The sequence below is a fragment of the Cetorhinus maximus genome, chromosome 13 (assembly GCF_964194155.1).
Source record: "Cetorhinus maximus chromosome 13, sCetMax3.hap1.1, whole genome shotgun sequence".
Taxonomy (NCBI): domain Eukaryota; kingdom Metazoa; phylum Chordata; class Chondrichthyes; order Lamniformes; family Cetorhinidae; genus Cetorhinus; species Cetorhinus maximus.
Window position 1 is genome coordinate 70468809 of NC_135891.1, and position 23182 is coordinate 70491990.

The 23182-nt window shown below is 47.2% G+C and overlaps 1 protein-coding gene across 2 annotated transcripts in view; it reads left to right on the plus strand.

Annotated features, from left to right (window-relative positions):
• Positions 1-23182, plus strand: part of pcif1 (phosphorylated CTD interacting factor 1) — a 205463-nt gene that overhangs the window by 103539 nt on the left and 78742 nt on the right. For both annotated transcript variants that reach the window (XM_078555515.1, XM_078555516.1), the window contains exons 7-8: positions 5337-5420; positions 12084-12183. In XM_078555515.1, coding sequence (XP_078411641.1) covers positions 5337-5420; positions 12084-12183 — 184 coding nt within the window. The remainder of the gene's footprint in view (positions 1-5336; positions 5421-12083; positions 12184-23182) is intronic.

A 23182-nucleotide genomic window follows, 5' to 3' on the forward strand; every position in this document is an offset into this window, starting at 1 on the left:
CTTTTTCTAATGAATTATTAAGTATGAGTAGTAGTGCCTCTGCTATCTCTTCCCTAGATTATTTTAAAATACATGGATGCAATCCATCCAACAGGGGCCTTATCCTCTGAGTTTGATTCGTTTATTCATTACATCCAGTTGTTTTTTATTTTAAATGCACTTATCTCATTTCTCAGCTCATCATTCAATATCATGTCTGCCTGTTCTATCTCCCTGGTAAAAACCAAAGCAAAATAATTAGTTAATATTTCTGCCATCTCTCTGTAGTTTCCTGTGGTATTATCTTGTCTTTCCCTTAATAGTCCTATTCCCAATACAGCCCTTTTTGATGGATATGCCTGTAAATTATTTCACTATTTTGTTTTATGCTCCTTATTAATTTAATTTCATAGTTCCTCTTTTCCTTCCTCATTTTTTATTATTACGCAATTCCCTAATTTATCTGCATGTCTCTTCCTCCCCCTCCCTTCCACTGTGAGGTGGTCTGTAGTTGACACTGATCAGTGAGATCCTTTTTCTTTTCTCTCTGTCCATATGGATTCTATTTTTGTTTTGCTGATAGCTGTGTTCCTTTTTTCTACTGTCACTGCTACCATGAATAAGTACAGCTACTTCACCTCCCCTTTTTCTTCTCTATCTTCTCTAAATATGTTATAACCGGCAATGTTTAATTCCCAGACCTGACCGTTCTGTATCCATGGGAAGAATTTTCCCCCCGGCGTTGGGGTGGGGGGGGGGGGTGGAGGAGTTCAGGAGCGGGCGCGTGCAGGTGCGCCTCCGATCAAGGGCGCGCTGCCATTTTATGTGGGCGGGCCTTCCCATCGTGACGTCTGCCAGGAATCGCTATGCACTCCCTGTGCTGGGGGGGGTGGGATTCCCTCAGCCGGGAGTGCACTCTTTTGCACGTGCGCGCGAAAGAGTGCACTCATCTCACTGAAGCTAAGTGCTGCCTCAGGGAAATTGGCGCCAAATTCAAAAATGGTCAATGCACAAAATTAAAATTTCCCTGATATGTCCCCTCATGTGACACTGTACATGAGTTAGGACATGTCCATAACTTTCATTCAAACTTTTATTAAATTTTTAAAAACCGACATGAAACTTCACCCCACCCATGGTTGAGGTTTCATGCTTTTTCTGAAGCCCGCTAGGGCTCCCGGCCTGCCCGCCAACCTTAAGGTTGGACGGGCAGGTTCATTAACTAGCTCAATTACTTATTAAATGGCCTCAATTGGCCATTGACAGGTCGGCGGGCGCGCAGCTGATTCGGCTGCGCCCCCGCCGACCTGAAACTGAAAATGGAAATGACGCGGGTGACGTCGGAATTTCTGCCCGACATCATCCCACGTCATTTTACGCATCGGCGAGCGGGCCCCGGCCCTGCTCGCCGACCTCAATATCCTGGCCCATGTCTTTGTAATCCCAACTATGTCTGGTTCCTCCCAACACATGATTGCCTCCAGCTCCCTGTTTTATTATGGACAGTGTGTATTTCTGTACAGACATTTTAACTAATTTTTAACAGGATTTCCTCTCACTTTATGTTTAAGCATCTTTTTAGATTCCCATTCTATACCACCATTGATTCCCTTGCCATCAATGTCCTCCCTTATTTACTATGTTCTCTCACCCTGTTTTGTTTACATTTAGGCTGCTTCCGTTTCTTGGAGATCCCTCCCCACATCTTACCAGTTTAAAGCCTTTGTCATCTCCCTATTTACCTTTTCTGCCAGGGCACGAGTCCCATCCCAGTTCAGGTGGAATCCATCCTATCGGTAAAGTTCCTTCCTGTGCCAGAACTGGTGCCGGTGTCCCATGTAAAGGAGCCCCTCTTTCCCACACCATCCCTTTAGCCATGTTAATTCTGATCTATCTGCTCCTATGCCAATTTGACATGTCTCAGGTATTAATCCAGAGGTTATTACCATCAAGATCCTGATTTTTAATTTAGGTTCAAATTCCTGACACTCTTTCAGCAGAACTCTCTCCCTGTGCCTGTCTTTGTCATTTTTTCCAACATGGACCATGACAACTGGATTTCCCCCCTCCCTTTTGAAGTTCCTCTCCAGTCACCATGAGTTACCCCTTACCCTGGCACTGGGTGAGCAACACACTCTTCGGGATTCTTGTTCTGGGCTGCGGTGGACCCTGTCTATCCGTCTAACTATAGAGTTTCCTATTATTGCCATCAAACCCCCAGTCAGGCTGCTGAGCTACGGTGCCTTGGTCTGCAATTTACCTGTTCTCCCTTCAGTCTTTTTCCTTGTCCTCACAGGTAGCAAGTACATCGTACCTGTTAGGACCAGTGAATGCACCTGTGCCTCCTCCTCAAACTTTCTAAATCCCCGCTACGTGGCTCCCTATCAGTCACGCTTACCTTTTCCTCTGGGGTGTAACTGTATTCAGCCCTGGGGAGATGTCCTTAACCCTGGCACTGGGCAGGCAACACAGCCTTCAGGACTCACGCTCACTGCTGCAGAGAACAATATCTATCCCCCTAATTATACTGTCCCCTACCGCTACTACATTCCCATTTCCTCCCTCCACTTGAATGACTCCCTGTACCATGGTGCCGTGGTCATTTGACTCATCCTCCCTGCCATCCCTGCTCTCATCCACACAACTTGCAAGAACCTTGTAACTGTTGGACAGTTGCAGGGGCCGAGGCTCCTCGAACGCTTTCCCCTGGGTCCCTAAATCTGCTTCACCTGCGGTCACACTCTCCTGTTCCTGATCATAGACCAAATTTGAATTACCTAATCTGAGGGGTGTGAACGCCTCCTGGAGCAAAGTGTCCAGGCAACTTTCCCCCTCCCTGATGTGGCGCAATGTCTGCAGCTATGACTCCAGCTCCTTAACTCGGACCTGAAGTTCCTTAAGCTGCAAAGAAAAGGTATTGCAGGCAATGTCAAGGTATATATTCCTTTGAATGGGAAAGGTAGGACAAATAAATCCAGAGTGCCCTGGATGATGAGAGAGATAGAGGTGAAGATGAAAAGAAAGAAGTGCGCATACGACAGATGTCAGGTAGAAAATACAATGGGGAATCAGGCTGAATATAGAAGGACCAGAGGAAGTGAAGAAACTAATAAGAAAAGCAAAGAGAGAGCATGAAAAGGAGGCTGGCAGCTAACATAAAATGGAATCCCAAAGTCTTCTACAAGCATGTAAATAATAAGAGTGGCAAAAGCAATATTAGGGCTGATTAGGAACAAAAAAGGCGACTTGAATGCGGAGGCTGAAGGAATAGTGGAGGTATTGAACGAGTACTTTGCATCTGTCACTACAAAGGACGAGGATGCTACCCAGGCCGAGGTGACAGAGGAAGTAACTGGTACACTAGAAGAATTTACAATTGAGAAAGAGGAAGTGTTAGAAAGGCTATCTTTACTTAAAATAGATAAGGTACCAGGACCGGATGAGACGCATCCAAGGGTACTGAGGTAAGTGAGAGTGGAAATTGCAGAGGCACTAGTGATAATCTTCCAGTCTTCCTTAGACACAGCGGTGTTACCAGAGGACTGGAGAATTGCGAATGTTACACCCTTGTTCAAAAAGGGGTGCAAGGATAATGCCGACAATTACAGAGCAGTCAGTTCAGCCTCAGTGGCAGGGAAACTTTGGAATCTATAGTTCGGGATAAAATCGATCGTCACTTAGACAAGTACAGGATAATTAAGGAAAGCCAGCATGGATTCATCAAGGGAAAATCATGTTTAACTAGCTTGCTGGAGTTTTTTGAGGAGGTAATGGAGAAGGTTGATAAGGGAAATGCTGTTGATGTGGTGTATATGGATTTTCAAAAGCATTTGATACAATGTGACGCAACAGACTTGTGAGTAAAATTCTAGGTCATGGAATAAAAGGTAAAGTAGGCACTTGGATAAGAAATTGGCTGAGTGACAGGAAACAGAGAGTAGTGATAAATGGTTGTTTTTCAGATTGGAGGAAGGATTTTGGTGGAGTTTCCCAGGGGTAAGTGATGGGACAATTCCCCTTCCTGATATATATTAATCACAGATTCTTTACAGTGCAGAAGGAGGCCATTCGGTCCATTGAGTCTGCACTGGCTCGCTGAAAGAGCATTCTACCTAATCCCACCTAGACTGTGATGTGCAGGGCGTGATTTCAAAATTTGCAAATGATACAAAGATTAGAAATGTCGATTGTGATGAGGATAGTCTTGAACTTCAAAAGGACATAGACATGTTGGTGGATTGGGCAGACAAGTGGCAGATGAAGTTCAATGCAGAGAAGTGTGAAGTGATCCCTTTTGGCAGGAAGAATATGGTGAGACAGTATAGTATAAAGGGAGAGACTCTAAAGGAGGTGAAGGAACAGAGGGACCTTGGTGTATATGCACATAGGTCATTGAAGATGGCAAGGCATGATGAGAGAGTAGTTAATAAAGCATTTAGTACCTTAGAATTTATTAAAAGGGGCATTGAATACAAGAGTAAGGAGGTCATGTTAAACTTCTATAAAACACTAGTTAGGCCTAATCTGGAGTACTGCATCCAGTTCTGGGCACCATACTTGAGGAAGGATGTGAAGGCATTGGAGAGAGTACAGAGGAGATTCACAATAATGATTCCCGGGATAAGGAACTATGGCTATGAGATAGATTGGCGAGGTTGGGATTCTTTTTCTTGGAGAAAAGGCGGCTGAGAGGAGACTTGATAGAGGTATTCAAGATCCTGAGGGGTATGGACAGGGTAAATAGTGAAAAACTGTTCCCACTCGAGAGCATCAAGAGCTAGAGGGCACAGATTCAAAATAATTGGCAAAAGGAGTAAATGTGATGTGAGGAAAAAAATTTCCACCCAAAGGGTGGTTGAAGTCTGGAACGAACTTCCTGAACGGGTGGTGGAGGCAGGTTCGACTGAGGTATTCAAAAGGGAATTGGATTGCTATCTGAAAAGAGAGAATATGCAGGGTTACTGGGATAAGGCAGGGGAGTGGGACTAAGTGGAATGCTGTTTCAGAGAGCCAGTGCAGAGTTGATGGGCCAAATGGCCTCCTTCTGCACTGTAAAGATTCTGTGATTCATTGAGACACCCCTAGTAAAAAAACTCCTCCCATTAAAAAACTCCCCATACTGAGACCCCCGATTAAAAAACTCACCACACTGAGACCCCTGACAGCCAAACACTCTCCACACTTGGACTTGTATCCAAACAGCTTCCCTTTTTGTGAAGATCTGTTGGAAGGATCAAGCTATAATTGATAAAGATTTAGCTTCAAGCTTTGTTATGAATTTTTTCAATGTGGCATTGCTTTCTGCGTTTATGGTGGAATGCTGAAATTGACATGTAGCTTTGTACTTACTTTTATAGATTGTCTCGCATTAAGTACAGGGAGGAAGCCCGGAGACTGCTTTTCAAATATGCTGAGTCTGCAAAGCGAATGATTGAATCCAGGTATTTTCTGTTTATTTGTTTTTGGGATGTGAGCATCGCTGGCAAGTTCAGCATTTATTGCCTATCTCTCATTGCCCTTGAGAAGGTGGTGGTGAGCCGCCTTATTCAAGTGCTGCTGACCATCTGGTGTAGGTACACCTACAGTTCTTGTGCTGTAGCAGTTTGTCACAACTCAGTGGGTTGCTGGTCTGTTTCATAGGGCAGTTGAGAGTCAACCACATGGCTGTGGATTTGGAGTCATATGAAGGCCAGAGTGGGTAAAGATTGCAGATTTCCTTCACTGAAGGACATTCCTGAACCAGATGGGTTTGATGATCATGATCATTATTACGAGACTCATTTTATGGCAGATTTATTAATTAAATGTAAATTCATCCAGGTACCTTTGTGAGATTTGAACTTATGTCTCTGGAGCATCAGTCTGGGCCTCTAGACTACTAATTCAGTAACAGGAACATTATGCTACCGTTGCCTTTCTCAGGGTCAGCCTTTTAGACAAACTCTCATGGATTTTGTGGGGTCAGATAAATTCAGACTCTGGGATTTCTCAGGGTCACATATGCAGACAGATACTCTCTGCGATGCTTTCTGGGTCAGATATTAAGACAGGCTGTGATTTCTCAGTGTCGGATGTTCTGGGAATTCTCGATGTTGGATATTCAGGCAGATTCTGGGAAAACAGTGTTGGATAGTCAGACAGACTCTGGGAATTCTCAGTGTTGGATAATCAGACTGACACAGGGAGTTCTTGATGTTGGATATTCCGACTGATTCGGGGAATTTTCAGTATTGGATATTTAGACAGATTCGGGAATTCTCAGTGTTGGATATTTAGACAGATTCGGGGAATTCTCAGTGTTGGATTTTCATATAGATTCGGGGAATTCTCAGTGTTGGATATTTTGACAAATTCAGGGAATTCTCAGTGCTGGATATTTAGACAGACTCTGGGAATTCTCAATGTTGGATATTCATATTGATTCGGGGAATTCTCAGCATTGGATATTTAGACAGACTTGGAATTCTCGATGTTGGATATTCAGACTGACTGTGGGAATTCTCAGTATCAGATATTCAAACCTACTACATACGAACATACGAAATGGGAGCAGGAGTAGGGCATTCAGCCCCTCGAGCCTGCTCCACCATTTCAGCTCCACGGCTGATCTGATTGTGGCCTCAACTCCATTTTCCTGTCTACTTCCATACCCTTTGACTCCCTTGTCAATCGAGAATCTCAGCCTTAAAAATATTCAGTGACCTTATCTCCACTGCTCTCTGGGGCAGACCAATGACCCTCTGAGAGAAAACTCATCTCCATCTCTAGTTCTAATCTCTCCCACAAGGGGAAACATCCTCTCACCATCCCCCCTATCAATTTCCCATAGGACCTTATATGGTTCCATAAGATCATTTCCCATTCTTCTAAATTCCAATGGATACAGACCCAACCTGTCCAACCTCTCCCCAAAAGGTAACTCCTTCATCCCAGGACTCAGTTGAATGAACCTTCGCTGAACTGCTTCTAATGCATCTTTTCTCAAGTAAGGAGACCAAAACCATGCGCAGTACTCCGGATGTGGCCTCACCATGTCCTATACAATTTTGGCAAAAACTCCCTACTTTTATATTCCATTCCCTTTGAAATATTCCATTTGCCTTCCTAGTCACTTGCTATACCTGAATACTAACGTTTTGTGATCATGTACCAGGACACCCAGATCCCTCTATACTGCAGAGTTTTGCAATCTTCTCCATTTAAATAATACATTGCTTTTCTATTCTCCCTGCCAAAGTGGACGAGTTCACATTTTCCCACATTATACTCCATCTGGCAATTCTTTGCCCACTCACTTAACCTGTCTATATCCTTTTGTAGACTCTTTATGTCTTCCTCACAATTTATTTTCCTATCTATCTTTGTGTCATCAGCAAATTTAGTAACCATACATTCAGTCCCTTCATCCAAGTCACTTATATAGATTATAAATTGTTGAGGCCCCAGCATTGATACTTGTTGCACTCCACTGGTTACACCCTGCCAACCCGAAAATGACCCATTTATCCCTACTCTCTGCTTCCTGTTAGCTAACCAACCTTCTACCCATGATAATGCTACCCCCCTACACCATGAGCCCTTACTTTGCATTAAGGTTTTCTAAGTGCCCTGCTATAACCTGCTTAATAATAGATTCTAACATTTTCCCTGTGACAAATGTTAAGCTAACTGGCCTGTAGTTACCTGCTTTCTGTCTCCCTCCTTTCTTGAATATTACTATTTTCTAGTCTGTTGGGACATTTCCAGTATCTAGGGAATTTTGGAAAATTATAACCAATGCATCTACTATGTCCACAGGCACTTCTTTTAAGACACTAAGATGAAGTCCATTAGGTTCTGACGACTCGTCAGCCTCTAGCTCTAATAATTTTCTCAGTGCCTGTTCCCTGGTGATTGTAATTAGTTTAAGTGCCTCCCATACTTTCACTTCTTGATTTAGAATTATTTCTGGGATGTTATTTGTGTCTTCTACAGTGAAGACAGACACAAAATATCTGTTCAACGCTTCAGCCATTTCCTGTAATTAATTCCCCAGGATCACTCTCTAGAGGACTCCTGCTCCGTTTAGTTGCTCTTTTCCCTTTTAAATAGCTATAAAATCTGGGAATTCTCAGTGTCAGGTAGTCAGACTCAGGAATTTGTCGATGTCAGATATTCAGACAGACTCAGGTGAGACATTCGGACAGATTGTCTTTGGAACATTATCAGCGTTAGCTATTCAGACAGACTCTCTATGGGGTGTTCTTGAGATCAAACATTCAGACAGGTTTTGGGATTTCTCAGTGTCAAATATTAAAACAAACACTGGAATGTTCTCAGGGTCAGAAAATCAGGCAAGCTATGGGATGTGATGAAAGACTATGGGATGTACCCAGCATCAGTATTCATACAGACTTTATGGGCAGAATTTTGCCTTCATCGGGTGGGGGTAGTCTTGAAGCCCACGATCGGGGCCAGACCGCGATTCCACACTGGCGGGCCAATTAAGGCCCACCCAGCATGAACTAGGTGCTGCAGCGCTCAGTGCTGCCTGTGTGGGGGGGGGGGTGGCAGGTGAGGAGGGTGAGCGCGCAAGTTTGCACATGTGTGCAGGTACATGCTCAAAAAGCTCCCTGAGGCAGCTCCGTACCTCAGGGAGATGAACAGTTTTGAAAATAAAAAATAAAGAATTTTAAGGCGTTAAAACTCTGTCACATGAAGGACCAGAGGGGAAGTAAGGATGTGACTTTGTCACATGAAGGACCAGAGGGGAAGTGAAGATGTGACTCTGTCACATGAGCAGGAACATGTAAGAAATTAGAACGAAATTTAAAAAAAATTTTTAATGACGGATTGAAACCTCATCCCGCCCGTGGATGAGGTTTCGCAAAATATGCAAAAGCTGCCTGGCAGTTTTGCCTGCCGGCCAACTGTATGATTGGACGGGAGGCAAAAAATTTAATTTAATTGGATTGTTAACGGCCTTAATAGGCCTTTTAATTTTCAGCGGGCGCACTGCCAACTCCCGCGCGTGCCCGCTGACCGAAATATCGCACAAGTGCTCGATGACGTCGGGACTCTCACCCGATGCCATCACATGCCATTTAGCGCTCGAGCGGGTTGGGTGCGTGCCCACCCGCTCAGTGAAAAATCCTGGCCTATGGGAAGTCAGACGCTGAGTGATCCACATGTGCTTCAGTAAGTGTCACTGGGTAGGAATGATCCTGGGGTTTGGAAACACACTGGTTCGATTAACTTTTCTTACCTTGTGCATTTGAACTGTGAACTCATGCAGCAATGCAACTATAGCTTCTTTCCTTCCAAACTTGGTTGCTGAGAACATTACAAGCTAGCATGTGCTGCATATTGTTACAGGCCTCTTAGTGGGCCATGAATATTTGGAATTCTCTACCGAGAGAGCTGTGGATATATGTTGAATATATTCACAGCTGAGATCAATAGATTTTTGCGCAGTAGGGAAATTAAGGGATATAGGGATCAGGCTGAAAAGTGGAGTTGATGTAGAAGTTCAGCCATGATCTTATTGCATTGTGGAGCAGAGTCGAGGAGCTGTATGACTTACTCCTACTCTTATTTATTATGTTGTTATCATAAACACAGAACATAATGGTCTTGAGTTTCCAGATTAGACAGAATTGGCAATCTGGGTTCAGAGTCCACCAAAATTACGCTAGTTTTGAAGTGCCTTTTTCTCATTGGTTTCTGGTCAAATGTCGCTAAACATAACAAAAACAGAAACAGAAATACCTGGAAAAACTCAGCAGGTCTGGCAGCATCGGCGGAGAGGAGCACAGTTGACGTTTCGAGTCCTCATGACCCTTCAACAGAACTAAGTAAAAATAGGAAAGGGGTGAAATATAAGCTGGTTTAAGGGGACTGGGGGTTGTTGGGACAAGAAGCCAGTAATAGGTGGAGATAACCAAAAGATGTCACAGACAAAAGGACAAAGAGGTGTTGAAGGTGGTGATATTATCTAAAGGAATGTGCTAATTAAGGGTAGAAAGCAGGACAAACAAGGTACAGATAGACCTAGTGGGGGTGGGGTGGTGAGAAGGAATACTAAAAAGGCTAAAAGGTAGAGATAAACAATGGGTAGAAATACATTTAAAAATAATGGTAATAGGTGGGAAAAGAAAAATCTATATAAATTATTGGAAAAAACAAAAAGGAGGGGGAAGAAACGGAAAGGGGGTGGGGATGGAGGAGAGAGTTCATGATCTAAAATTATTGAACTCAATATTCAGTCCGGAAGGCTGTAAAGTGCCTAGTCGAAAGATGAGGTGCTGTTCCTCCAGTTTGCATTGAGCTTCACTGGAACAATGCAGCAAGCCAAGGACAGACATGTGGGCATGAGAGCAGGGTGGAGTGCTGAAATGGCAAGCGACAGGGAGGTCTGGGTAATGCTTGCGGACAGACCGAAACATTGTCTCTAAATTTTGTCGCTAAACATAAAATCTGCCATGAACCATCGCAATTCAACAGTGTTTTAGAAAATAATTTAAGAGGAAAATTTATTTTAAAAATATTCCTTGCTGTACTTAAGAGTGGTAGCTTGGTGCAGTTTTATTAATATAGCTGAAACTGGGTTTATCACAAAAAAATAAGCACTTTTAATCAGTGTTCCGTTTGCCATCTGTGAGTAACTCAGTTTTAAATAACTGAAAATGACAGTAAAACATTATACTGAGCCATTTACTAGTTGTATTGGTGTACAGTAGTCAGTTTCTTAGTAAATGAACGAATAACTCTGAAGGCTTTTAAAACATTTCTGGTAATGTCCTTGCACTGAAAAAAAAGGATTAATTTTAGGAGCTTCCTCGAAGGCTTGCAACTGGGTACAGTGATACGCTCTGCATGATCCTTCTACCACGCTGAAGGCAAATTTGTAACACATCATGAATGAGGAAACTCTCAAGACCTGGAATGGCAGCTGCTGGAATGTGTTACTTGGAGGCCAAGTCTGAAAACATGAAAGCTTACATATGAACAGTTTGGTGCCCAACATATTCAGCAGAGACACTTTTCTTACCTCGTGCATTTGAACTGTGAACTCATGCAGCAATGCAACTTTAGCTTCTTTCCTTCCAAACTTGGTTGCTGAGAACATTACAAGCTAGCGTGAGCTGCATATTGTTACAGGCCTCTTAGCAGGCCATGGATATTTGGAATTCAAGTGCTGCTGAAGCCGTGTTTTTTCCCCAGCTGGATCCATTGTTTGATGTGATGTGATTATATCATAGACAGGAGATTGTGGCAGAGCTTTCACACTTTCTTTGGGAAATTGTGCTGCTCAAAGTGCCAATCATGAGAATTTCTGGTACCTGCTGTCCATTAGGCAAAACACTGAAACCTGTGCCAATCACATATCTAATGACTGATTAGTAACTATCATTTGGGGAGGGAGAGACATGAGGTATCTTTGAGCTTAAATGGCTTCCAGGTAGGTGCACATCTGCCAATGAAATATTGGCAGATGACCTGTATGGCAGACAATGTAATCTGATAGCCAAGTTAAGTGGACCCACAGTACTGTTGATTGAGAAGGACATTGTTAATGATTTAGCAGCCATCCTGGCTATTACCAAGGTCTCTGGTATGAATGCCACCAAGAGCTGGGATATTTCCCAGTTGACACCGACTGTAAACAGTGCTGAAATGAATAAAGTGATCCAAATGAGACGAGGTATGTGCACAAACTTGGGCAGGGGGAGGGGATGATGCAGACCCTAAACCTTATATCTTGCCATCCTTTGCTTCTGGATGTATGTAGGTGACATGTTACCTGAAAGAGAAGGATGTATGCATCATCCTGATCAGGCAGTGGATTTCTCATATCTAGTGAAGCCTGTAATTGTGGCGATAGATTTCTGCACATGTCAGACAACAGATGGACCAGAAAAAAACGCTAACATCTTTTAGTTGTACTGGAATTTTTCCCAAAGATGTTGAAGGCGTACACGGAATAGATAATAATAAAAGAAAGAGGCTTTCAGGCCATGGGAAGGATCTTGGCTCGTCCTATTGTGCAGTCAATAGATCTGTGTATGTCAGTAACCAATGTGTGCCTCTTTCTGTCCTGCTCACTGAATCTGGTTCCTCCCCAGAAATGCTACCCCAGATGTCAGGAAAACTGTGAAGTGGAATGTTGAAGATACTTTCAACTGGCTACGAAAGGAACCATCTGCCACAAAGGAAGATTATATGGTAAGGGCAAGATTACAAGGTAAGAGGACAGTGGTTGGGTAAGGGGGTGGTGCCCAGGTCAGTAGTACCAGGGGGATATGATGGACACGTCAGGGGAATGACGGCTGGGTCAGGGAACCAGGGGATACGATGGCTGGGTCAGGGGAGCAATGGCTGAATCAGGGGATACGATGTCCAGATCAAGGGATACAATGGCTAGGTCAAGGAAATGGTGGTCGGGTCAGAGAACCAGGGAAACAATGGCTGGAGGGGAGTGATGGCCGAGTCAGGGGAACGTTGGCCAGGTCAGGGGAATGATGGTTGAATTAGGGGATACGAAGGCCAGATCAGGGATATGATGGGCAGGTCAGGGGAATGATGGCCGGGTCAGGGAACCAGGGATACGATGGCCGGGTCAGCAGATATGATGATTGGATCAGAGAACCAGGGGCATGCTGGCCGAGTCAGGGAAACAGTGGACGGGTCAGGGGATACAACAGCCGGGTCTGGCATATGATGGACAGGTCAAGGGATACGATGGCCGGGTCAGGGGAGATGATGGCCGGATCAGAGGATATGTAGCCTTGATCTGGCCATCGTATCCCCAAATAGGACATCGTATCGCTTGACCCAGCCATCGTATCCCCTGACCCGGCCATCGTATTCCTTGACCCGGCCATCGTATCCATTGAACCAGCCACCTCTTGCCTGACCCAGCCATTGTATCCACTGAACTGGCCATCACTTCCTTGAACCAGCCATCATATACCCTGACCCGGCCGTTGCTCCCTTGGTTCCCATACCCGACCTGAGCCGGCCACTGTATGCACTGAACCAGCTATCTCTTCTTTGACCTGCCATCGTACCCTGATCTGGCCATCATATCCATAATCTGGTCATCATATCCCTGACCTGGCCATTGTATCCACAAGGCGGCCATCCTATCCCTTCACCCAGCCATTGTATCCTCTGTCCTGGCCATCATATCTCCTGACCCAGCAATCGTGTCCCCGGTTCCCTGATCTGACCACCATATGCCCTGACCTGGCCATTGTTTCCCTGGTTCCCTGACCGATTAGGAGAATAGTGGTCGGGTCAGGGAACCATGGGAACACAGGCTGGGTCGGAGAAACAATGGGCAGGTCTGGGATAGAATGGCTGGGTCGGGATACGATGGCCGGGTCAGGGAATACGATGGCCGGGTCAGGGGATACGATGGCCGGGTCAGGGGATACGCTGGCGGGTCAGGGGATACGATGTTGGGGTCAAATGATACAATGGCCGGGTCAAGGGATACGATGGCCGGGTCAGGGGATACGATCGCTGGGTCAAGGAATAGGATGGCCAGATCGGTGATACAATGGCTGGATCAATCTGTACGATGGCCGGTTTGGGGATACAATGGCCAGATCAGGGATACGTTGGCGGGTCAGGGGGCATGATGGGCCAGTCGGGAGAATGATGGTCGGGTAAGGAAGCCATGGGAATGCTGGCCAGGTCAGGGTAGCGACGGCCGAATCAGGGGAACAATGGCAGCTCACTGTATATGATGGCCGGGTCAAAGAAATGATAGCTGGGTCAGGGGAACAATGATGGATCAGGGTATACGATGGTCGGGTCAGGGAAACGATAGCCGGGTCAAGGAAGTGATGGCTGGGTCAGGGATACAATGGACAGGTCGGGGGATACGATGGACAGGTCAAGATATACAACGACGGGGTCAGGAAATACAATGGCCGGGTCAGGGGATATGATGGCCGGGTCAGGGGATACAATGGCCGGGTCAGGGGATACAATGGCCGGGTCAGGGGATTGGATGGCCAGGTTGGGGATACGATGGCTGGGTCAAGCAATACTTTGGCCGGTTTGGAAATACGATGGTGGGTCAGGTGATATGATGGGCCAGTCAGAAGAATGATGGCTGGGTCAGGGAACCATGGGAATGCTGGCCAGGACAGGGTAGCGATGGCCGAATTGGGAACAATGGTGGCTCACTGTATATAAGGCCGGGTCGGGGAAACGATGGCCAGGCGGGGAAACGATGGCCGGGTCAGGGAAACGATGGCCGGGTCAGGGAAACGATGGACGGGTCAGGGGATACGATGGTGGAGTTAGGGATACAATTGACTATCGGGGATACAATGGCCGGGTCAGGGAACCAGGGGAATGACGGCCGGTTCAGGGGATATAATAGCCGGGTTGGGAATACAATCACGGGGTCAGGGGATAGGATGGCTGGGTCAAAGAATACGATGGCCATGTCAGGGAATACGATGGCCGGGTCAAGGGATTGGATGGCTGGGTCAAGCGATACAATAGCCAGTTTGTGGACACAATGGCCAGATCAGGGCTATGATGGTGGATCAGGGGATTTGATGGGCCAACTAGGAGAATGATAGTCGGGTAAGGGAACCATGGGAACGCTGGGCGGGTGAGGGTAGTAATGGCTGAATCAGGGGAACAATGGCAGGTCAGGCTATATGAGGGCCGGGTCAGGGAAACAATGTCCGGGTCAGGGAAATGATGGACGGGTCTGGGGAAACGATAGACAGGTCAGGGGAAACGATGGTGGAATGAGGGATACAATTGACGACGGGGATACGATGGCGGAGTCAGGGGATATGATGGTCGGGCTGGGGATACGATGAACAGGTCAAGGGATGCAATGGCGGGGTCAGGGGATATGATGGCCGGGTCAGGAAACCAGGGGAATGATGGCCAGGTCAGGGGATACAATGGCCGGGTCGGGAATACAATGACGGTGTCAGAGAATATGATGGCTGGGTCAAGGAACACAATAGCCGTGTCAGGGAATACGATGGCCGGGTCAAGGGATTGGATGGCTGGGTCAAGCGATATAATGGCCAGTTTGTGGACACAGTCGCCAGATCAGGGCTATGATGGTGGATCAGGGGATACGATGGGGCGATTAGGAGAATGATGGTTGAGTTAGGGAACTATGGGAACGCTGGGGACATCTGGGTAGCGATGGTTGAATCAGGGGAACAATGGCGGGTCAGGCTATATGATGGCCGGGTCAGGGAAACAGAGTCCGGGTCTGAGGATATGATGGCTGGGCCAGGCTACATGATGGCCAGGCCGTGGTTACGACGGCAGGCTCAGGGGTTATGATGCCAAGTCAGGGGAACGATGGCCTGGTCAAGGGATATGATGGCCGGTCAATAGACACGATAGCCGGTCAAAGGATACGATGACTGGGTCAGGAGATACGATGGCTATGTAAAGGGATACGATGGCCGGGTCAAGCAGTACAATGGCTGATTTGGGGATACGATGGTCAGATCAAGGCTACGATGGTGGGTCAGGGGGTATGATGGGCCAGTCAGGAGAATAAAAACAAAAAACTACTGCAGATGCTGGAAATCCAAAACAAAAACAGAATTACCTGGAAAAACTCAGCAGGTCTGGCAGCATCGGCGGAGAAGAAAAGAGTTGACGTTTCGAGTCCTCATGACCCTTCAGCAGAACTGAGTATAGTTAGGAGAGGGGTGAAATATAAGCTGGTTTAAGGTGGGTGGGGGGGAGAAGTTGAGGGGGGTGGTGGTTGTAGGGACAAGCAAGCAGTGATAGGAGCAGATAATCAAAAGATGTCACAGACAAAAGGATCAAAGAGGTGTTGAAGGTGGTGATATTATCTAAGAAAATGTGCTAATTAAGAATGGATGGCAGGACACTCAAGGTACAGCTCTAGTGGGGGTGGGGTGGAAAGACTGACAAGGTATTAGTTGTAGATTTTAAAATAATGGAAATAGGTGGGAAAAGAAGAATCTATATAAATTATTGAAAAAAACAAAAGGGAGGGGGAAGAAACGGGGTGGGGATGGGGGGAGGGAGTTTAAGATCTAAAGTTGTTGAATTCAATATTCAGCCCGGAAGGCTGTAAAGTGCCTAGTCGGAAGATGAGGTGCTGTTCTTCCAGTTTGCGTTGGGCTTCACTGGAACAATGCAGCAAGCCAAGGACAGACATGTGGGCAAGAGAGCAGGGTGGAGTGTTAAAATGGCAAGCGACAGGGAGGTTTGGGTCTTTCTTGCGGACAGACCACAGGTGTTCTGCAAAGCGGTCGCCCAGTTTGCGTTTGGTCTCTCCAATGTAGAGGAGACTGCATTGGGAGCAACGAATGCAGTAGACTAAGTTAGGGGAAATGCAAGTGAAATGCTGCTTCACTTGAAAGGAATGTTTGGGCCCTTGGACGGTGAGGAGAGAGGAAGTGAAGGGGCAGGTGTTGCATCTTCTGCGTGGGCATGGGGAGGTGCCATAGGTGGGGGTTGAGGAGTAGGGGGTGATGGAGGAGTGGACCAGGGTGTCCCGGAGGGAACGATCCCTACGGAATGCCGCCAGGCGGGGTGAAGGGAAGATGTGTTTGGTGGTGGCATCATGCTGGAGTTGGCGGAAATGGCGGAGGATGATCCTTTGAGTGCGGAGGCTGGTGGGGTGATAAGTGAGGACAAGGGGGACCCTACCATGTTTCTGGGAGGGAGGAGAAGGCGTGAGGGCGGATGCGCGAGAGATGGGCCGGACACGGTTGAGGGCCCTGTCAACGACCGTGGGTGGAAAACCTCGGTTAAGGAAGCAGGAGGACATGTCAGAGGAACTGTTTTTGAAGGTAGCGTCATCGGAACAGATGCGACGGAGGCGAAGGAACTGAGAGAATGGGATGGAGTCCTTACAGGAAGCGGGGTGTGAGGAGCTGTAGTCGAGGTAGCTATGGGAGTCGGTAGGCTTGTAATGGATATTGGTGGACAGTCTATCATCAGAAATTGAGACAGAGAGGTCAAGGAAGGGAAGGGAAGTGTCAGAGATGGACCATGTGAAAATGATGGAGGGGTGGAGATTGGAAGCAAAATTAATAAATTTTTCCAGGTCCAGACGAGAGCATGAAGCCGCACCGAAGTAATCATCGATGTACCGGAGAAAGAGTTGTGGGAGGGGGCCGGAGTAGGTCTGGAACAAGGAATGTTCCACATACCCCATAAAGAGACAGGCATGGCTGGGGCCCATGCGGGTACCCATAGCCACACCTTTTATTTGGAGGAAGTGAGAGGAGTTAAAGGAGAAATTGTTTAGTGTGAGAACAAGTTCAGCCAGACGGAGGAGAGTAGTGGTGGATGGGGATTGTTCGGGCCTCTGTTCAAGGAAGAAGCTAAGGGCCCTCAGACCATCCTGGTGGGGGATGGAGGTGTAGAGGGATTGGACGTCCATGGTGAAGAGGAGGCGGTTGGGGCCAGGGAACTGGAAATTGTTGATGTGACGTAAGGTGTCAGAGGAATCACGGATGTAGGTGGGAAGGGACTGGACAAGGGGAGAGAGAAGGGGGTCAAGATAACAAAAAATGAGTTCCGTGGGGCAGGAACAGGCTGACACGATCGGTCTGCCGGGACAGTTCTGTTTGTGGATTTTGGGTAGGAGGTAGAAGCGGGCTGTCCAAGGTTGGGCGACTATCAGGTTGGAAGCTGTGGGAGGAAGATCTCCAGAGGAGATGAGGTCAGTGACAGTCCTGGAAACAATGGCTTGATGTTCAGTGGTGGGGTCATGGTCCAGGGAGAGGTAGGAGGAAGTGTCTGCGAGTTGACGCTCAGCTTCCGCGAGGTAGAGGTCAGTGCGCCAGACAACAACAGCACCACCCTTGTCAGCAGGTTTGATGACAATGTTGGGGTTGGACCTGAGAGAACGAAAGTCAGGAGAATGATGGTTGGGTAAGGGAACCATTGGAACATTGGCCAGGTTAGGGTAGCGATGGCCAAGTCAATGGAGCAATGGCGGCTCACTGTATATAATGGCCGGGTCAGTGGAACGATGGCCGGGTCAAGGGATACATTGGCCGGGTCGGGGATACAATGGCCAGGTTATGGGATACGATGGCTGTTTCGGGGATACGATGGCTGGCTCATGCGATATGATGACCGTGTCGGGGTTACGAAGTCCCGGTCAGGGTTTTGATGGCCGGGTCGGGGATACGATCGCCGGGTTAGAGGTTACAATGGTCAGGCTAGGGGATGCGATGGCCTGGTCAAGGGATTGGATCGCCGGGTCAGGGGATACGATGGCCGGATTGGGGATAAGATGGCTAGATCATGGCTATGATGGCGGATCAGGGGATATGATGGGCCAGTTAGGAGAATGATGATCAGGTCAGGGAACTGTGGGAACCGGGTAGCGATGACTGAATCAGGGGAACAATAGACGGGTCAGGGTATATGATGGCTGGGTCAGGGAAACAATGGACGGGTCAGGGAGATACGATGTCCGGGTCGGGGATATGATGGCCGGGTCAGGGGATACGATGGCCGGGTCACGAATACGATGGTGGGGTCAGGGTATGCGATGGCTGGATCAGGGAATATGATGGCCGGGTCAAGGAATACAATTGCTAGGTCAGGGGATTGATTGGATGGCCGGGTCAGGGTTACGATGGTTGGCCATGCGATACAACGGCCAGTTTGGGGATAGGATAGCCAGATCAGAGCTACGATGGCAGATTAGGCGATACTATGGCCAGGTTAGGGGATACAATGTCGGGGTCAAATGATACGATGGCCAGGTCAAAGGATACGATGGCCGGGTCGGGGACACGATGGGCCAATTGGCAGAATAATGGAAGGGTCAGGGAACCATGGGAATGCTGGCCAGGCCAGGGTAGTGATAGCTGAATCAGGGGAACGATGGCGGCTCACTGTATGTGATGGTTGGTTCAGGGAAACGATGGACAGGTCGGGGGATACGATGGCAGCGTCAGAGATACAATGGCCAGGTTGGGGATACGTTGGACAGGTCAAGGGATAAGATGGACAGGTCAAGGGATACAATGATGGTGTCAGGAGATACGATGGCTGAATCAGGGGATACAATGGCCGGGTGAAGGGATACAATGGCGGGGTAAGGGGATTCAATGGCCGCATCGTGGATATGATGTCCAGGTCAGGGAGCCTGGGGAGCGATGGCCAGGTCAGGGGATATGATGGCACATCGCGGATACGATGTTCGGGTTAGGGAGCCAGGGGAGCGATGGCTGGGTCAGGGGATACAATGGCCCCGTCAGGGGTTTGATGACCGGGTCAGGGGATAAAGTGTCAGGGTCAAATGACACAATGTTCGGGTCAAATGATGCGATGTCCGGCTCAAACGAAACAATGGCCGGGTCAAGGGATACACTGGCCGGGTCAGGGGATATGATGGCTGGGTCAAGGGATACATTGGCTAAGTCAAGGGATACAATGGCTGGGTCAAGGGTTTGATGGCCGGGTCATGGATACGATGGCTAGGTCAAGCGATACTTTGGCCAGTTTGGAGATACAATGGCGGGTCAGGTGATACGATGGGCCAGTCAGGAGAATGATGGCCGGGTCAGGGAACCATGGGAATGCTCTCCAGTTCAGGGTAGCGATGGCCGAGTCAGGGGATCAATGGCGGCTCACTGTATATGATGGCCGGGTCAGGGAAACGATGGCCGTGTCAAGGGATACAATGGCCAGGTCGGGGATACGATAGCTGTGTCAAGCGATACGATGGCTAGGTCAAGGGATACGATAGCCAGATCAGGGGATATGATGGTCGGGTCAAGGGATACATTGAACGGCATGGCACTGGGAAGTTCTGAGGAACAAAGGGACCTTGACGTGTGCGTCCATAGATCTCTGAAGGCAGAGGGGCATGTTAGTGGGGTGGTGAAAAAGGCATATGGGACACTTGCCTTTATCAATCGAGGCATAGATTACAAAAGTACGGAGGTCATGTTGGAGTTGTATAGAACCTTGGTGAGGCCACAGCTGGAGTACTGTGTGCAGTTCTGGTCGCCACATTATAGGAAGGATGTGATTTCACTGGAGGGGATGCAGAGGAGATTCACCAGGATGTTGCCTGGGATGAAACATTTAAGTTATGAAGAGAGGTTGGATAGACTTGGCTTGTTTTCGTTGGAGCAGAGAAGACTGAAGGGCGACCTGATCGAGGTGTACAAGATTATGAGGGGCATGGACAGGGTGGATAGGGAGCAGCTGTTCACCTTAGTTGAAGGGTCAGTCACAAGGGGGCATAAGTTCAAGGTGAGGGGCAGGAGGTTTAGGGGGGATGTGAGGAAAAACTTTTTTACCCAGAGAGTGGTGACGGTCTGGAATGCACTGCCTGGGAGGGTGGTGGAGGCGGGTTGCCTCACATCCTTTAAAAAGTACCTGGATGAGCACTTGGCACGTCGTAACATTCAAGGCTATGGGCCAAGTGCTGGTAAATGGGATTAGGTAGGTAGGTCAGGTGTTTCTCACGTGTCGGTGCAGACTCGATGGGCTGAAGGGCCTCTTCTGCACTGTGATTCAAGGGATACAATGGCTGGCTCAGGGATACGATGGCCGGGTTATGGGATACGATGGCTGTTTCAGGGATATGATGGCTGGCTCATGTGATACGATGGCTGGGTCTGGGTTACGATGGCCAGATCGGGGTTATGGTGGCCAGGTCAGGGGTTATGATGGCCGGGTCAGGGGATACGATTGCAAGGTCAAGGGATACAGTGGCCGGGTCAGGGAATACGATGGCTGGTCAAGGGATACAATGGCCGGGACAGGAGTTACGATGGCCGGGTCGGGAATACGATGGCTGGGTCAAGGAAAATGATGGCTGGGTCAGGGGATACGATGGCCGGGTAAAGGTATACGATGGCCATGTCAGCGAATACAAAGGGATACAATGGCTGGGTCAAGGGAAACCATAGCCGGGCAGGAGATACGATGGCCGCATCAGGGATTCGATGGACAGGTCAAGGGATACGATGGCCGGGTCAAGGGAATGATGGTTGAGTCAAGGGAATGATAGCAGATCAAGGAAACGATGGCTAGTTCAGGGAAACGATGGCCTGGTTGGGGGATACAATGGCCGGATCGGGGAAATGATAGCCTGGTCAGGGGATATGATGGCTGGGCGAGGGAATACGATAGCCGGGTCAGGGTATATGATGCACCGAGCAGTGGAAGATTATAGATAAGGAAAGGGGCAATTACACCGTAAAGATTACATAATACCTCTTGAATTAACAGAGTGGGTAGCTGAATGCAGTGCACATATGGACTTTCAAAAGGCACCTGATAAAATATCTTATATTAGACTTGTTCACAAAATTGAAGCACGTGTGATTAACAGGACAGTAGCAGCATGGATACAAAACTGGGCAAAGGACAGAAAGTGGAGAGTAGTGAGGAACAGTTCTTTTTCAGACTTGGGTGAAGTATATAGGGGTGGGTATTGGGACCACAGCTCTACTTGTTATAAGTTAAGGACCTGGACCTGGGTAGGCAGGGCATAATTTCAAAATTCAGACGAGCAGAGGGAAAAACTATGAAAGACTATGCTTCCTAGCCGTAAATCCCCCAACACGTGGAAAGTTTCTCTCTATCTACCCTATATCTTCCACTAAATATCTTAAAAGCTTCAAACTTTCTAAATTCCAGGGAATAAAACCCTAGTTTGTGTGATCTGTCCTCATAATTTAACCCTTGGAGTCCAGATATCTTTCTGGTAAATCGATGCTGCACTCCCTACAATGCCATTACGTCTTCCCAAAGATGTGGTGCCCACTCAGGTGTGGTTGGCCCAGTTGGCTGGATGGCTGGTGTGGATCAGCTGGTGCCAACAGCTCAGAGTTTGATCCTCGTTCCAGCTGGGGTGGATTCGGGATCTACCTCCTTGCCCTATCCATGGTGGAGGTTGTGGCACTGTGGGTCAGACCTGCCTTTGGGCAGAGAACTGAAGAAGAAGATATAAAGACTAGCATCCCATTAGCCATTTTGATTATTCTCTGTACTTGTTCGTGTCACTTCAATGACCTATGTACCTGGACCCCCACTCTCCAGTCTCTTTGGACCTCCTTTCTAGCTTTTCACATTTACCAAGTTTCAGATCCAGTGATTGATCTTGCATTTATCTACATTGAAATCCAATTGCCACAGTTTTACCCATTCATTTGATCTTTCCATATCTCTGTAATTTTATGCTTCCATTCACACTGCTTCACATTGCAGTGGTTGCTGGTTTTGAGACACTGTACCTAGATCAGTGTCATTAGCACTTTAGCTAACAGTCTGTTATAAGGGACCTTGTCAAATACCTTCTAAAGATCTTTAGAAATAATATCCACAGACTTTTCCCTGTCTACCACTTTAGTCACCTCATCAAAAAATTTGGTTACATTCGTCAGACATAATCTACTCTTTATAAATCCATGTTGGTTCTCTCTGATCAGCAGAAAATTTTCAGGGTCTTCAGTCACCCTATCCATAATTATAAGCTCTCCAATTTCCTAACAACAGATTTTAGGCTAAGCAGTATGTAATTTCCTGGTTTTCCTGTCACCTTTCTTACTAAGTGGAGTGACATGGGCAATTTTCCAATCTAAAGGAAAGGTTCCTGAATTGAGAGAACTTTGAAAGATTATAGTTAGGGCATCTACGTCGATCTCACCGGCTTCCTTTAAAACCCTGGGACGGAAACCATCTGGTCAAGAGAATTTGTTACTCTTTAATGCTGTTGTTTTCTTCATTTATGATATTTTGTTTACATTAATTTTGGTGAGTTCAGGTCTCTGATTCAATATCAGTTTCCTTGGGCTGTATGACCTGCCAACCTATTTCTCTACTGTAAACAATGATACAGTAATTATTTAGTTTTTTTGCCATTTCCTGATTTTCATGGAGAATAACACCGTTACAGGTAGTGTCTCAAATCTGGATTTCTGAAAACTGGCGATATCCAAAAAAGGGAATTTTATTTAAGTTCCATGCATGAATTTTACTTATTATTAGATGAGTAGAATAACTTACCAGCTAGCTTGTCAGCTAGGTGCTGCATTGGCGTGGTGGCACACCAACTAGTTATCAGCCTTGCATGTCTATCTTTTTCCAGGCTCCAAGTGGTCTGAGTGATCTTTGAGCCATACCAACCTGGCCTGAACTGCCTGACCTGAAAACCAGCAAGTTCTGAAATCTGGCATGGTCTGGGTCCCGTGGTTGCTGGTTT